The sequence below is a fragment of the Typopeltis vanoorti genome, chromosome 9 (genome assembly GCF_054136105.1).
Source record: "Typopeltis vanoorti isolate ZY-2024b chromosome 9, IOZ_Tvanoo_1.0, whole genome shotgun sequence".
In the NCBI taxonomy this organism is placed as follows: Eukaryota; Metazoa; Arthropoda; class Arachnida; order Uropygi; family Thelyphonidae; genus Typopeltis; species Typopeltis vanoorti.
The window spans coordinates 84845502-84861739 of NC_143557.1; the positions used below are offsets into that span (position 1 = coordinate 84845502).

General features: G+C 33.1%; 1 protein-coding gene across 1 annotated transcript in view; it reads left to right on the forward strand.

Moving 5' to 3' along the window:
• Positions 1-16238, forward strand: part of vir (VIR_N domain-containing protein) — a 630458-nt gene that overhangs the window by 404739 nt on the left and 209481 nt on the right. The window contains exons 25-26 of the mRNA XM_090397685.1: positions 2828-2964; positions 13374-13482. Of these exons, the coding sequence (XP_090253811.1) occupies positions 2828-2964; positions 13374-13482 (246 nt within the window). The remainder of the gene's footprint in view (positions 1-2827; positions 2965-13373; positions 13483-16238) is intronic.

Genomic DNA, 16238 nt, shown 5'->3' on the forward strand with positions numbered 1-16238 from the left:
ACTTTTTATGCAGAGAGCAATGCTGTTCAAAAGAAATTCACTATAACAAATTGTCTCTGTATTGTTCTGGTTTGTAATAGTGAGAGCTGTATTTCATAACCATCTGGAAAATGGGCAATATTAATATTTGTTAAACCTTGAATATGGGAAGAATATTGACAGTGTGTGGGAATTGTTTAAAAAAATACTTAAATGATGTGATATGAGAATAATTAGAATCAGAGTGAAATGGATGTGTAATCTAATTAAGCAAGAGATTTGTAAGAAAAAGATGATGCAGAAGGAATATCGCTTGCATAAGGATGATGTCAGTTTCGATAATTATAAGCAGCAGGCTAGAAGAGTCACAAGTGTTGAAAGGAAAGCTAAGTCCGAGTATAAAAAGAAACTGGCTCTGCAAGTTAATGACAATCCAAAAATAATTCTATCATTATGATGCAAGTAAAAAAAAAGAACAAATTTGAAAGAATAACTCTACTGAATGTTCAACTAATGAGCAGCTATTTTACTAAAAGCTATCAACCTGGTATATGCAACATCGAAAGTCACTGCTACCTCTTCACTATATGAGGAAACTCGTGGATGAGGAGGAAGTATTAGAACTGTTGCACAAACTGAATAAGAATTCTGCAATAGGAACTGATGGGATATCAGCACGGATGCTAAAAGAGTGTTCAAACTTGCTATTTCCTTGACCAGGCTAAATAATTTGCATCTCAGAACAGGGAGGATTCCACAGGAGTGGAAACAAAGTATGGTAATCCCATTGCACAAGAATAGTACAAAGACTGATGTGTTTTTATGGAACAGCATGAAATACTGTTGCATAAGTTGAAGAATATGGGATTGGATTATAAACTTTGGCATGGATAGGAGGATGGCTGGTTGGCAGTTCAACTATCGACCAATCAGTATCTCAGGAGTGGTGGTGAAGTTTTTGGTGAAAGTTGGTTAGAACTAGCATTCAGAAATGGATTGACAGAATTTCTACTTTGCAATGAACAGCATGGGTTTACCAAGGTAAGGTCATGTTTTAGCAACTTGCTCGCATTCTATAATAATGTTACCACTGAATTAAATAAGGGGAATGTATACACTATGATGCTTTTGGATTTTGCCAAGGCTTTTGACAGAATACAACATGGAATACTGTTGCATAAGTTGGAGAATAAGATTGGATTATAAACTTTGGCATGGATAGGAGGATGGCTGCCTGACCTGACAGATATCAAAAAGTGGTATATGGGTGATGTTAATCTGCAAGATTCAAGGTAACCAGTGGTGTACTTCAAAGATCCATCCTTGGTCTATTATTATTCAATCTGTACATCAGTGACATTGGGAAGGATTTGACATGTGATATGCAGCTATTTGCTGATGATGCAAAGATATATAGGGTAATCAGGAATGCTGCTGATATGCAGTACTTGTAGAATGATTTGAATAGGCTGGAATTATGGGCATTTGAAAAAGGATGTCATTTCAATGTTAGTAAATAAAGTCATGCACTTTGGCATTGGATTAGATATCTAATGTCGTATTATATTGGTAGGATTATGCTGGAAGAAACTGATGAAGCTAGGGATCATGGAGTGTTAGTAGATAGGAAGTTGAAGTACAGTGGCCATGTGGAAAAGATTGCAAATACAACTCAAAATATAATTGCAGTGCTGAAACAAATGTTTACATGTAAAGATAAGGATACCATTTTGCCTCTTTACAAGACCTTGATAAAGCCTCACTTGGACTGTTGTGCACAGGTCTGGTCTCCCAGTTTCCGTTGGGATTGTGATTCAGTAGAGAGAGAGAGAGAGTGAAAAGGAGTGTGTCAAAAATGATATCAGGATTATGGAATACTAATTATGAAGACAGATTGAGAATTTGTAGGCTGCAGACACTAGCAAGCAGGAGAAAGAGGGGTGTTATGATTGAGACTTACAACTTCTGAAAGGATTATACAGAATTTTAGTAGCTGGAATTTTTCATTTTATAGAGGGTGGGGAGAGCTTCTGTAACTCAGTCAGTATAGACTGAGTTACAGAAGCCTTTTGGTCGGAAAGACCAAAGGGCTTCATCTGGGTTTGATTCCCATCCATGACGTGAGGAACCTTTATCTGGTCTCTTTCAACTAAAGTTGAGTTAATTATGGAGGTAGGGGTTTTTTTTACCTGGAAACTTGGGTTTCCTCAGAACAGGCAAACTGGCTCTGTGAACACACACATCTACAGACATGAGACACTCCTGGAATAAGGATTAACCAACCTATTCTGTAGGATTTTGGTTTCGAATGCCTGCCTCAATGAAGTATGGGTCTGTGCATGAGCAGAAATCAGGATCGGTGTGTGTGTGTGTGTGTGTGTGTGTATGGGGGGGGGGATAAAGGATGTTCAAGTATCCATGTAAGTTGAGAATGAATGCTGTCAAGAAGGGGGGGGGGGTTAGGACTAGATTTTTCTCTCATAAAGTAGTGCGTGACTGGAATGGATTGCCATTGGATGTTGTGTGTGCATGCGCGCTCATGCAAGTTGCTTGAATGAATTGAAGAACAGGTATGACAGCTGGTGCAAATAGTATGGCCTCTCTCGATGAGTTCCTGACTCCCTAGAAATTACAGTAGTTTGCTCAACGGGTCATGCCTTGAAACTGTTCAAAATATATATGCAGGGCAACAAATTTTAGGTTTTTCTCTTAATAATAATAATAATTTTTTTTGAGGAAATGCTTAATCTTTAACTTCTTTTTAGCATGATATACAATTATGAGTAGTGTTAGAATAATTCTTTAATGATTATAATATTAAGTATTAGTCTACTTATATATTTTGTAGCACTCATCAAAAGTTTATGGACTCAAATGATTCAAGAGATTTTGAAGTTTTCAATGCTTTCACCAAAAACATTCATGACTGGTCTTACGGTATTATCAGAATTGCTTCCTCTTCCTCTTCCTGTTCAAACGAGAGAGGTGAGTCAATGAAAACTTTTTATTCTTTTAAATTGTATGCTTTTGATATTTTAAAGAGAAGATAAGGAATTAAGAAATTGGATGTTACTATTTGCAGTTATTATAATAATAACTGTAAATAAACTTATGCTGTGAAAATTTGCTTTTATATATATATATATATATATATATATATATATATATATATATATATATATATTTAAAAAATTAATCTTTAACTGACTAGAACCCGAGAAAGTATAACACAAAAAACTTTAATAAATCACGACTAGTTTCATCGGTGTCCCGACTTCTTCAGGTGAATAAGAAATAACACAAAATTTATAAGCTGTCACTCACATTCAACTCATGCTAACAATAGCATGCGGTCTCCAATTCAAATATGACTATTACTATTCTTATTCTTTTTATCAAGCTGGAAAGTCGATGTTTTTTACCTTGTTAGTTTTATAAGTTTTGTGTTATTTCTTGCTCACCTTTTATAAGTTTTGTATTATTTCTTACTCACCTTTTATAAGTTTTGTGTTATTTCTTACTCACCTGAAGAAGTCGGGACACCGATGAAACTAGTCGTGATTTATTAAAGTTTTTTGTGTTATACTTTCTCAGGTTCTAGTCAGTTAAATATTAATTTTATAAATGTATACATCCCGAGTCAATCCTAATAACAATATATATATATATATATATATATAAAAGGTTTAATGACTATTACCGAGAGAAAAGATGACAAGATATATTTATATTTCGTTACATGAACATCCTCAGGTATCACATTCAAAGAATGTGATACCTGAGGATGTTCATGTAACGAAACTAGTAAACTAGTAGTATCTTTTTTAAATATATCTTGTCTCTCTCGGTAATAGTCATTAAACCTTTTTTTATAATATTCCAACCGAGTAAAAATGAATTTTGAAAATATATATATATATAGTTGTATTATATAAAGGTTCACTGATTTGTTTGAATACGGTTCATGCCTTGAAACTGTTCAAAGTATATATACAGGACAACAAATTTTAGGTTTAGTACTCACAGTATATTCCAAGTAAATGGTTTCTGATGGAATATTTGTGATGCTGGAAAGCTCATAAACTCTATAACATATTACACAGCATCTGCAGCAATTGATAGCTCTATATTTTGCTGGCAGGACTCGCAACCATAGGTCACTAGATAGAAATTATTGTAGTTTGCTCAAAGACTGAAATCAAGAATATTTGGCATACTCCTGAAAATTATTAATAATAACTATATTAGTTAATATTAATTATTATTAACTCAACATAGAAGACATTTCCAGATCCAAATGTGACCACCTAATCAGGGTCAAATGACCACTGAATTGGTGTTCTTATGTTGCATTATTTATTCAGCAGGTAATACTCAACTGTTTTCCAGAGAAAACTTCCTGAATGCTTCTTGATTTTTAATGTTAACTATCCTAAATATGGAGTAGGCTCTACATATAGTCTCTACCAAATTCCAGCAAATGCATCCTTAATACCTCTGTAGAGGCTTCTAGAATAACTGTCTAAATATGTACATAAACTTCCCATTGCTGGCTGGGAAGTTTATGTAACAGAAGAATGGAAACAGTTGGACCATGGAAAAGAGGAGCAGAAATTAGAAATCTCATCCCATTCAGCACAGTTGTAATGGCAGGAAAGTGAAACTAATCAGTTGAGATACATTCCTGTAAATTAGAAAAATTTTGATGAGGTTTTGGGTTTGCAAGTTTCCTTGAAGAGAGTCATCATTTACAGGTTATTTGGAAGGAGAACTGGTTAAAAAAAATCCAGTGTTGGGAGGATGACAAGAATTATCAAGTATTCTCTTGGATAGAATTAAATAACTTACTCTTAAATTACTAACAATGTAATGCTTTTATACAACATTTAATAGTATAAATACTATGGCATTGTTTCCAGCTTGGTCAGTGGAATTGGAAAATGGGAACATATTTAAAGAAGTTATAGAAATTCTCAAGAATGATTAGTGCTACAATAAAACTTTATTTTGTTTTGCTGCATCTGTGCAGCATGTTATCTATTGGGAGAGAAAGTTTTCGCTATAAAGCATCATTTTCATTCTAGTATTAATCTAACAGTATATACCACACACACACAAACAAAAATCACACAACATATGCTATACCTGAGGGAGAACATGAGAATGAGACAGTTTGTCCCTTCCCCCTTGCAAATGTGGTAAAAAAAAAAAAAAAACATTTTACCAGGTTTTTATCCAACTTTGCAGATATTCTGTTTATCTAAGACGTAACACAAAAATTGTCTTAAACTGTAAAGTAAAACCTGAAAATAATTACTAGTTTCGTTTCTCCTTCAATAGTTAATAAATTATAAGCAAGTGAGAAAATGAGTGGCATTAACTACAGAGGCTGTGTCAAAGATTGCTTTTATTATGATGATATCTATGTCCAGCAGCAAGGAATGACTGACATAAATGATTGACCAAGTTGCTGGGCTGTTGGTTAGAAAAATGACTTCTGTGCGAAGTATATCTGGCTAAATTATCAAAACAAGAGAATTGGATGTGCATTATATAAAGAAATTGGGATTCTTGAAGCAGAAAATATGGGGATGAAGATTTCTAAGGAAGTGGCAAACAGCTACTGTTTTAAGAAAGTAAAATTCACACTATGAAGTAATAGTATCAGTAAATACCCTTTTTAGTTTTCTTTTCATATCACCTTTAATCTTCAATTTTTCCTGCTAGCAAAAAAATGAATAAGGAGCCTCTTCATCTTCTGCACATTATGGATCACAGGTTGTTCATGTAGAACTTGAGGCCCTCTGTGATGGACTCTAATATAAAACTACATGGAAGAAACCACTAAAAATTGAACTGTTGGATAAACTCCAATAGCATGGCTTATGAAAATGTCTAAAACCATTAGGATGGTTATCATTGGATCAAGTTTATCTGAAATCCAGAAATAGGCTCTTATGAATAACTATTTGAAATGTCAGAACATTACATCAAATTTGTGAATTTTACAGTTTAATGGAAGTGATGCTAAATATGAATATAGACATAATGGAAGTTAGTAAGATAAGATGGACAGAAAATAGAAAAATTGAAAGGGATAACTTATTCATTCAAGAAATAAAGAACACACAAGAGGTATTGGAATCATGATGAAATAATGAATTCCCAAAAGTATTCTTGGATATTGTAAGTGATGGAATCATACTAATCAAACTTGCAGGAAAACCTTTTGACATTAGTATCCTTCAGTTATATGCTCCTGTTAACATCCATTATAAAGAAGACATTGAAGAATTTTATGATGAGGTACAAAAGTTTTAAAAAAAAATGATGATGATATCCTGATTGTTATGGGAGACTTAATGCAAAAGTTGGATCCACGGGAAGAGAAGTGTCCCCAATAATTGGTAACTTTAGACTTGGTGATATGAGTGGCAGCTATGAGGTTGAGTTTTGTGAGTGAGCAAAATGATGTGATAAAAACAAATAGCTTCTTTCAACAACAAGAAATGCTACTATATCTGGGAAAGTCCAGAAGGTAAAATAAGAAACCAGATATTGATTGTATAATGATCAGAAAAAGATTTCAAAATAGTATTTTGCAATAAAATATGTACCCAAGAGCACAATAGACTTGATTCTAGTTGTTTCAAAAAAAAAAAAAAAAAAAAAAAAAAAAAATTCTAAGAGTAGAAATAAAGAACATTGTCTGAATTTCAGTTGCCTAAAGAATGACTCAATTAAAAATAAGCATGCAAACAAAAAATCAAAGATTCTTTTGAGCACATTAGAAAGTTTCATTTACAATGTGAAATGGAAACAAAAATTGAAGATAGAAAAAGAATGGAAAAGTTTCAGGGAGGCACATTCTTTAATGATTCTATAGCTGTATCCCAAGAAGACTTAAAATGGGGGGGCTCTGAATAAATGAAAATATATTGAATCTTTAAACAATATAATAAGGAAAGTATGCAAAGAGGTCAAAGAAACATGACTTAATAATAAGTGCAAGGAAATAGAAGGCCTAGAAATAAAATGAGATTGAGATGTGTATCAAAAAATAAATAACAAACGAGAAAATGAATGATCCACAGAACCTTTCATGATGGTGGAATGTTACTTGAAAATTAAGAAAAGGTATGTTGAATACATTTCATATCTTTTCAGAGATCAGGAGAGAGAGAAGTAATACCAGAGTGTAGCAATCTTAAAGATGATCCTCCAATACTTAAAAGAGGTGCGGTGCTATAGAGCAAATGAAGACATGAAAGACACTAGGTCAAGGTGATGTTTATTCAGAAATGCTAAAGGCCCAGGAAGAAAATGGAATAGACGAGCTAAGGAAACTGTTTAATCATATTAATGAAAGTGCATGTGCTCCTAATGAACTCAGAAATTCTATCTTTATACCCCCCCCCCCCCCCCACCACCCAAAAAAAAAAAAAAAAATTAGGGGTTGAATATAAAGATTACAGAGACAAAAAAAATAACTAACACTGGATTTAATAGTTCATAATAGATACTTAATTAAACCTAATCGTTTCACCACATGAAATTCCATGTTGTATCACCATTTTGAGTTATGCCTTAAGCCAATAAGAATACAGTTTTGTTGGTTAAATCCTAAATTGCCAGCCCATCTTTTTTTCATTGATTATCCAAGTAGATACCCATTATGGGGCATCACAAGAAGGCCTGATGTCCAACAAGAAGTTGGACATCAGGTCATAAGCTCTGGTCAGTTCTCTACATTCCCGAAAAGGCAATGTGGTGGTTTTCTCCTCCCAGTTATCCTGCTTTGACATTAAAGCACACTGAAGAAGAAACATGATGAATAACAAACAAGGAACATAGTAGGATTGATGCTTTTCAATATATGAATGCATTGAAAATTTAATGGATCCAGGAGAAAAGAAATGAGGGGAGTTTTGGAGATGATGAAACTAAAATGGAAGTAATAAAGAACATACAAAAAAGAAAAATATCATATAGGTATATTTTGAACATGAAAGTATTCAAAAATATTTATTAGAATGAAGAATTGAAGGCAAATGAAACAAGGCAGAGACATACATGTCTCTGCCTTATTTCAAAAAGCTAAAGGACTCGCTGGGCCTGAACTGTGCAAAGAGCAGTTCAAGACAAAAATATATGGAGATGTATAATTATCAATCTCCTGGATAGAGATGACACTTGATAGGAAAGGCAGCAAATGAATTATACAAAATGTAATGAAATTTCATTATACTTAACAAGAAATTATATTGTTTGCATCCTGTATCCAAGTACAACGAAGTTTGTGTATGAAGCATCTTCATGACCATTCTTCTTGTATATAAAGGCTTTTGGCTTCACATTATTTGCTTCGGTATTTCATAAAGCAAAAACATTATGGAAAGGGCCTACCCAGATCATTTTCAACATTTATTGAGGTTTCATCAGTGGGTAAGGAACCAGAATAGATCAAAAACCTGTTATTCATGTTTGACATTTTCTGACATGGGATATCATATCTTCAAGTGTCATTCTTGTAACAGAATGAATTATATAAAATGTTCAGTTTTTTGAGAAGGACAGTAAATGTTTTGGCTTGCAGTTAAAGTTCCATTAGAAATAACAGGGCATGTTAGGTTTAGATGCCAGTTAAAATGATCATGCATTCTTTATGTTGGCATTAAGGCCACAAATGTTGATATGAAAGTTTATGCATGTGTTATTGATTTTTGTTTTGGGAGATTTTTCTGCACACTTGCAGCAGGAGCTACCTGTCAAGCATCTTTTCTATTACCAGGTTCATTCTCATTTACTATCTAGCACTTAGGTTGCAGGATCACTTTGCTGATATATTCTAAAACACATCATACCTGTTTCCTCTTTACATCTTTTCTCCAAAAATTTTCTTTTTTTTAAGACACTACTTCTCACCTCTACAGTTGTCAAAGTCTGTAAATTGCAAATTTTCCCAACCTTAGAATCCTGTTTTTGCATTAGGGGTGCACCAGAGCATCATAAGCAGACACATACATAGTGACTCCAGTCACCTATACAAGTTTTGTTTATATCTTCAATAGGTACATTCATTGGTAGCATTCTTTTCATTTTCATCTATCATTTTCCTTTAAACCTGTAAGTATTAGAGAAGTTGCCATTCAGCATCCATTTTACTATGTGAGAAAAATGGATTTTTCTTGGAACAGCCTTTCTCATGACTGTTTCCTCTTAAAATTACTCTCTCTAGCCAAAAATGTATCAATAGGCTTCTATTTCCTTTCTTCGTGCATGTACACACATTATTGAAGTACTATATGTACAGATTAGAATACTCTGATTTCATTTCATGATTTCACTATGATTTCAGCCTCTACCTACAGTTTGAGAGCAGTGTCCTCTGTTGAATCTGCTGCTATTTTTTGGTTGCATTGTTTCCATTCACATTCCACTGGAATAAAGGAACTATACTGCCGAAATGCATGTCATATAATCTGCACTGCAACTTGAATATACAGATGAAATATGCTACCAAAAATGCATAACCTCTTTGGCAGCTGTATGTTCTCTTATTTACAATCCATATCTGGTAGTTTTCAAACAGAGCATAACAAATAAAGATTTATCCAGACATTTGTTCTGGATCCATAGCTATGTGAGATTCAATGAAAATGAAACTGCAGTTGTGATTGTATAGATCTTGAATATGTTGAATCTTTTTCAGTTGCAGCTTGCTATTTCTTATACAGACCACAGATAGTCAATAAAAGAAAATTTATCAGTGGCAGTCTAGTTTGTGTGGAAATCATGGAAGTTCTTGCTAGACTCTACATAGGTCACAGATCCTATGCATTCTTTCTAAGTAAGCTAATGACCCACATAAGTGCAAACACTGTAAATGTTAATCTTTCATATTTTGGTAGGCCATCACTTATTTCAGGAATGGTATTTATTATTTATGAGTTCACATCTATCTGATACAGAGAACATGCACAAAACTCCGTTCTTTATAGAGGATTATGTGTAGTTTGATATATATTTATTTTTATATCCATATGTGAATTGTTCAATTACTTCTTCAAATACTTGCTGAATTTTTTAGTTTAGTTTTTTAATATTTTGTTTTGCATCTTTATTTTATTTAATACTTTGTTTTACATCTTTCCTTGTGTGCTGCTTAAAACATTGACATGGCATAATGGTCTCAGTTAGCTGTGTACCTAGTAATAGTTAAACCAACTATCATATTACATTCCACACTAATGTGTTTTATCACTAAGTTTACATCTTTTAACTGATATGTGATTACTGAGATGTAACATTTATATATCACAAGTTCTTTCTTACACACACACACACACACACACATGCACACCAGGATTCCACAGTTATACAAATACAAAGGAATGAGTATTGCAAAATTAACTCATACCATGCATATGAGAGGGGTTAACGTACAGGTATCTATAGAGGTATTGGCTATAATTGTTTAACTTTTATTTTATTAAACATTAACTTTATATCAGGGATCATCTAGAGCAGGGGTTCCCACACTTTTTTGGTCAGAGATCCCTAAGTAAAAATTTAATAATAACAAAGACCCCCAAGAGCAATAAGCTTCAAGTTAATATATTTTATAAACAATTTTTTTAGAAAATGTATCCAATTGTGATATTTAAGGTCTTTGTTGCTTTTATCATTATGCTGTTTTTTTTTCCCTTAAATATTTTCATTTTTTGAAGCTTTCATTAGCATTATTACCTGTTTTCTCACATAAAAGACACATTAATTTTATTTCATTACTGGGAGAAGGCACAAAAAACCCAAAATTTAAATATTGTACTGAATATTGATGGCACTTCTTTTTTGCATCAGACATGATTGTTATGGGTTTTCCGTAAGAAATTATTTCAGCACAACTTAAACTCTTGCTAAAATAATTATTTTAGTAAGAAACTATTACAACAAAATGAATAATCCACTCCCAAACACTGCAGAATGAAAATATCTAGTGGCACTAGAAATAGTACTGAAGTTTGATGATGGTAAAAAGAAAACTAGCATGACTACTTGAATGAAAATCTGCTTGGACATTAACTAAAACAATTTATTTGTTTTCAAGGGTGCACAGTTAATGTGCATGAGGATAAGCTACTGTGCTGACTGCCCGAGTTAACTTGTTTTGTATACTAATTCTAGATTATTTCTAGAGTTATCTTTGGGAGGAAATATTTTCTTTAAAGACCCTTAAAATAATCTTACTGCCCCCTACTGGCGCTACTAGGAACTATAGACCCTCTCAAACTTGTCCAAAGACACCCCCCGAGGGGGGGGGAGCGATAAGAGACAGCAGATACAGAATTTTAGCTGGTTCCTTTGAATAGACTGCTTGTTTGGACAAACAGTGAATGGCAGTTCTGTGTTGCCAAAAATAAATTTTTGCAGTAAATTAGAATATCTGAAATCTAAATTTCCTGTTAAAAGTACTAATAGCAATGCTTGTGGAAAAGGAGCTATCCCAATATACTGACCCAACAAGAGCAATAAATCTGATAAAGAAAATTACAAATTAAAATTTATTTTAGAAATAGGTATATTGACTTGAAAACATACCTGGATGTTCTCCAAAGGAAAGATAATAGGCATTTTATGAAACCTTAAGATTTACTTACCTCAACAATATTTTTTTGTACTGAACTTAGGTTGGTGGCAAAAAAAATAGTATAAAATTGAAGATAATATTGAAAACAAAGACATAATGAATATATAATTTTAAAACATGAAATATCAAGAATATAATACAACAAAAGATAAAATTATAAATGTGAATATAAAAATATATAAGGAGACTAAGGACAGTAAAAAAAAAAATTTTTTTTTCTTTTTTCCACGTATGTTTTTTATGGCATCTTTCACTAAATAAATTTGTATTTTCAGTTCTACTTATTATTAGCTTTGGGTCGGTACATTAATGAAGCTCTTTTTTCACTTGATGTTAATATTAGTAAGGTTATGCTGTGTAAAGGTTGTGTATATGTAAGGTTATGTATTTCAAATGGAGGACATTGCAGGCAGATTAATGGGAATTTGCTGGACGTAGGTAGTGAAACTAGACTTGGAGAGTTATCATGGATAGGAAGTTGCATCAGAGAACCGAACTGCTGAAAAGAACCCAAACTTTTAAGAAAAATAATTTATTCTTCCACTTTATAAAGCATTAATAACACCACATCTGGACCAGTGCCCAGATATGATCACATGGATTCTGAGGAGATGAAGAAATTGTTGAGAAGATTCAAGAGGTTAGTTTACCAAGATATCTATGAAATTACAGGTACAAGACTGAGAGAATGTGATCTTCAGAGTTTGAGAGTTTTATATACAAGTTAGTGTGAGTGAATCACACAGTATAAATACAAGTGAAAATTTTCAACTTATAGTTCATCCATGAAAGCTAAGGGTGTGGTTCAGAAGCACCTGAGATCCAGGTCCTTTTTCATGATGTGTGTGTAGAATAGGACTATAGAAGTTGTGTGTCTTTGAATGGTTTTATAAGGAGAGTAAGAGATGATTAGTGATAAAAAGGGATGCTCTCTTAATGATTTTTGTACTCTGTGGAGGAGCCTTTGTCATATCAATTTTCCATAGTCTTCTGTATACTGGGAAACCTCCTCCCCCACTTAAAACAGGTAGTTTGTCTGTTTTGAGTTGGGGGGGGGGGTTCTCGTAGGAAAATCTAACCCTCTTGTGTTCATATGAGATGGGTATTTGAAAAACTTAAGTATTTCTGGTGTTATGGATGAGATTCATATTCAGATCTTCCTAATGTAAAGTTGTTGCTGCAGACCACAGAATAGCTCAGACTATGCTTTGGTGGTGCTCAGTATATATATATATATATATATATATTTATTTATTTCACATAAATATTTACAGAATTTTTTTAAAATTGATGTTAGTCTGCAAATGGTTGCAATTTTTCCTGAGTCCTTAGTGGGTATAAAATCAGCAAACATTGTGCAGGTTTGCTGACTGATTATACTCACCAGTATTACAAGATCTCTTCCCTCCCCTCCCCTATGATAATGGCAGCATGCCTTGCATTCCTTATTGCTGATGATTGCATTTAATACTGGCTTATTGTTATCTTATAGTGAATAGTTATTTCCAAGACAATATAATGTTATATTAGGAATTATGTTATTAGACACTTCAAAATTCTTATCCACTGGCTGAAGAACATGCCTGAAGTGAAATCTTGCTCACTCCAAGTGAGTGAAATTTAACCCTACCTCAAGAGTTAGAAAAGTGCATGAACTTATAGTTGATTGGATATACATTTTGCATTGTGGCATGCTTATTTGTAAAAAGTGATATCTCTCATGAATTTAAGATATTGTTTTTAGCCTCTTTCTGTTGAAGAAATAACAAAAACTGTTAACAGCAGAAAACTCTGGAGTGCTCACCTCCATTCACTAAGTGGGACTATTCAAGAGAGCATTATTAATATTGCAGGTTGGTGGATAATAAGTTACAATTCTTGCAAAATTTTAATGTTATTAATTTTTTTAGATATGATTATCCAGTGTGCTTAATTGATTATTTTGTGACTGAGAACTTTCAATTTTTTTTTGATGTTTTTATGTTAACACTTCAAAAAATTACAATTGAAAAACATTATTTACCAACATGTAAACAATTATATTATATGGTTTTGATACAGCTCTTTGTGATCATCATTTTTTATATCAGGCTCTATCCTTTGAAACAAAAAAAAAACTTGGCTTCCACTACTGATTAAAAAATTCCTAGTATTTTGCAGCGTTGTATGTACTTGCTCTGGTTGGTGATGGTGTATTCCATCAAATGCACAAGCATTGACAACTTTCCTGAAAATGTGTGGGTGACACTTATAATGCCTCAATTTTCCTAAAATTAGGACAGAAATTTAGGAAAGCTAGTTGATGGTTGATATAAATATTAATTAATTGGTATATGTAGATTAGATTTTTTTGAGGAATTTCGTTCTGTTTTATAAATATTAATTTTCTTTTTAAAGTTTGTTTTCTGTAGTAATTGCTTCCAAAACTCATCAAATAATTAGGCAAGAGATTATCAACTTTGCAAGAGAGGAAAGCTCTTTTTTCTTATCCTCAAAGATTCAGGGAGCCACAACTTGTATTTTAATATGAACCCCATCTCCCACAAACACATATGATACAACATGACTCTCACTATAGCAAAATCCATTGCAACAAATTTCTGAAAAGTGCTACCTGAAACCCTTATAGACAAATACTATTCTATCAGCATCAAATTCCTGACATGTAATAAATAACTTTTCATGTATGTTATGAAAGTACTACATGAAAAGTTACTTTTCCTCTCCCATTCTGTTTAAGTGAGATTAGTTCTGCTAACACATTGCTAAATGCTGACAATGACAAGTTCTTTCCTGATATTCTCATTTTTTAACATGATACTGCCATTGATTCATCTGTTCATTCCCCGAATCTTTCTCAGAACTCTTATATCTGCAATCTTCAGTCTTTGATTAAGTGTTTATTTCTAACTGCGGTCCTTAAGTTAAAATTGGTTTCACCACTGTCTTGAATGCTAGGTTAGTGTGTGTTTTGACTAATTTTTTTTTTCTTATTCCATATTAATTTATTCAGTTGAAGTCCTACCATGTCAGATTTGCTAATTCTGCTGTCTATTTCCATATTTAATTTGCCATCTTCACTAAAAATTTTGCCTAATAGCTGAAATATTTTATTTGTTCTATAGATTCTTCATTCAGGATGCATTTGAGATTTAATACCACTTTCCTTCATAATAACATCCATATAGATGATGAATAGCAATGTAAATAATGTACACCCTTGCCTCTACCTAATTTAACATCAAACTATCTTCCTATACCACTCTCAATTCTAACATTTCACTTATAACTCAAATATAGACCAAGTATTGCTTGATATAATGTCTCACTGGTGTCATATGAACAGCTTTACTCTCCATACCTCTATATTCTCATGCCTTGTCTACTATTTATCTTAAAGTGAAAACTTTATCCTGACAACGTCTGTTTGACCTGCATGCAGTTTGTGTTTCTCCAAGCTTGCCATAAACAATTTTGCTTTGTTCTTTCTAAAGATTGCTTGCACACATCTTGCCAAAAACACTCAGTAGGGAAATTTCTCTATAATTCTCACGTTTAGTTTTATTCTCCCTTTTTTTTTTTGTAGATGAATAGTATGAGAATTTTAGTCCAATCATCTAGAAGTTGACCCTCTGAACAGGCTTTCTGAATTATGAAGTGTACTCATGTAAAACTTTCACATCACCATATTTGAGCATTTCTGGTAGAATATCTACTCAAGCTGCCTTTACACATTTCAACTCTTTGTTGGCTTTTCTCCTTCACATATTGATATATTCCTGATTGCATTCCTGTTGAGTGTTTTCTTCCACTGTGTTGTCACTGCTTGTTTCATTTATCAATCTTTCAAACTAATTTGCAGGGTTTTCCCTCCTGGAAACTCAGTTTTTCATCCCACATTCAAGCAAACCAGCCATGAGAACATATACAATTTACAGACAATATATATATGGTAAGGTGCTTAAGGTGCAGAGAACCAACCAGAGTGTCTGACCAATCCAATGTCCAATCCTCACCTTTTCATGGCGCACCGTAATAAGTATCTATCCAGATACTGAAGGTACAAGTATGGTTTGGCAATTTTGAATTTAGCCAACCAAATTGTATTATTATTGGCTTTAAAAGAAATATAAAATGATGGTACAGCAATTTCATGCAGGCTGGGAGTCACCTGGTTAAATAATGACCCATTATTTTTTATCAAGGAACCAGGGCAAAGCAAAGAAAGCAAAGTCAGCTATTAGAACGAATTCCAGAACCCATCCCAACTCAGCATCAGTAGAGTTCAAGATTGGCTATCATTGTAAGAAACATCAACGAAAAAGAAATAGAACTAGCAGAAGAACTGGATAAGTATCAGATCGACATAATAGGCATGTGTAAAATCAAGAAGACAGAAAAACAGGTGAGATCTTTCTAAGCAGCAAATACAAAATGTTATATTCAGGCAATTACAATGAGAGGAAAAGAGAATGGAGATAGTATTCAACACTAAATATGAGGATAATCTTAAATGGCATGCAATATCAAGTAGTGATGTGGAAAAATATCAGATTGGGGAATTGGACAAAGAGACTTATTGGTGCTTATGAGCCCACAGACGGTTTTA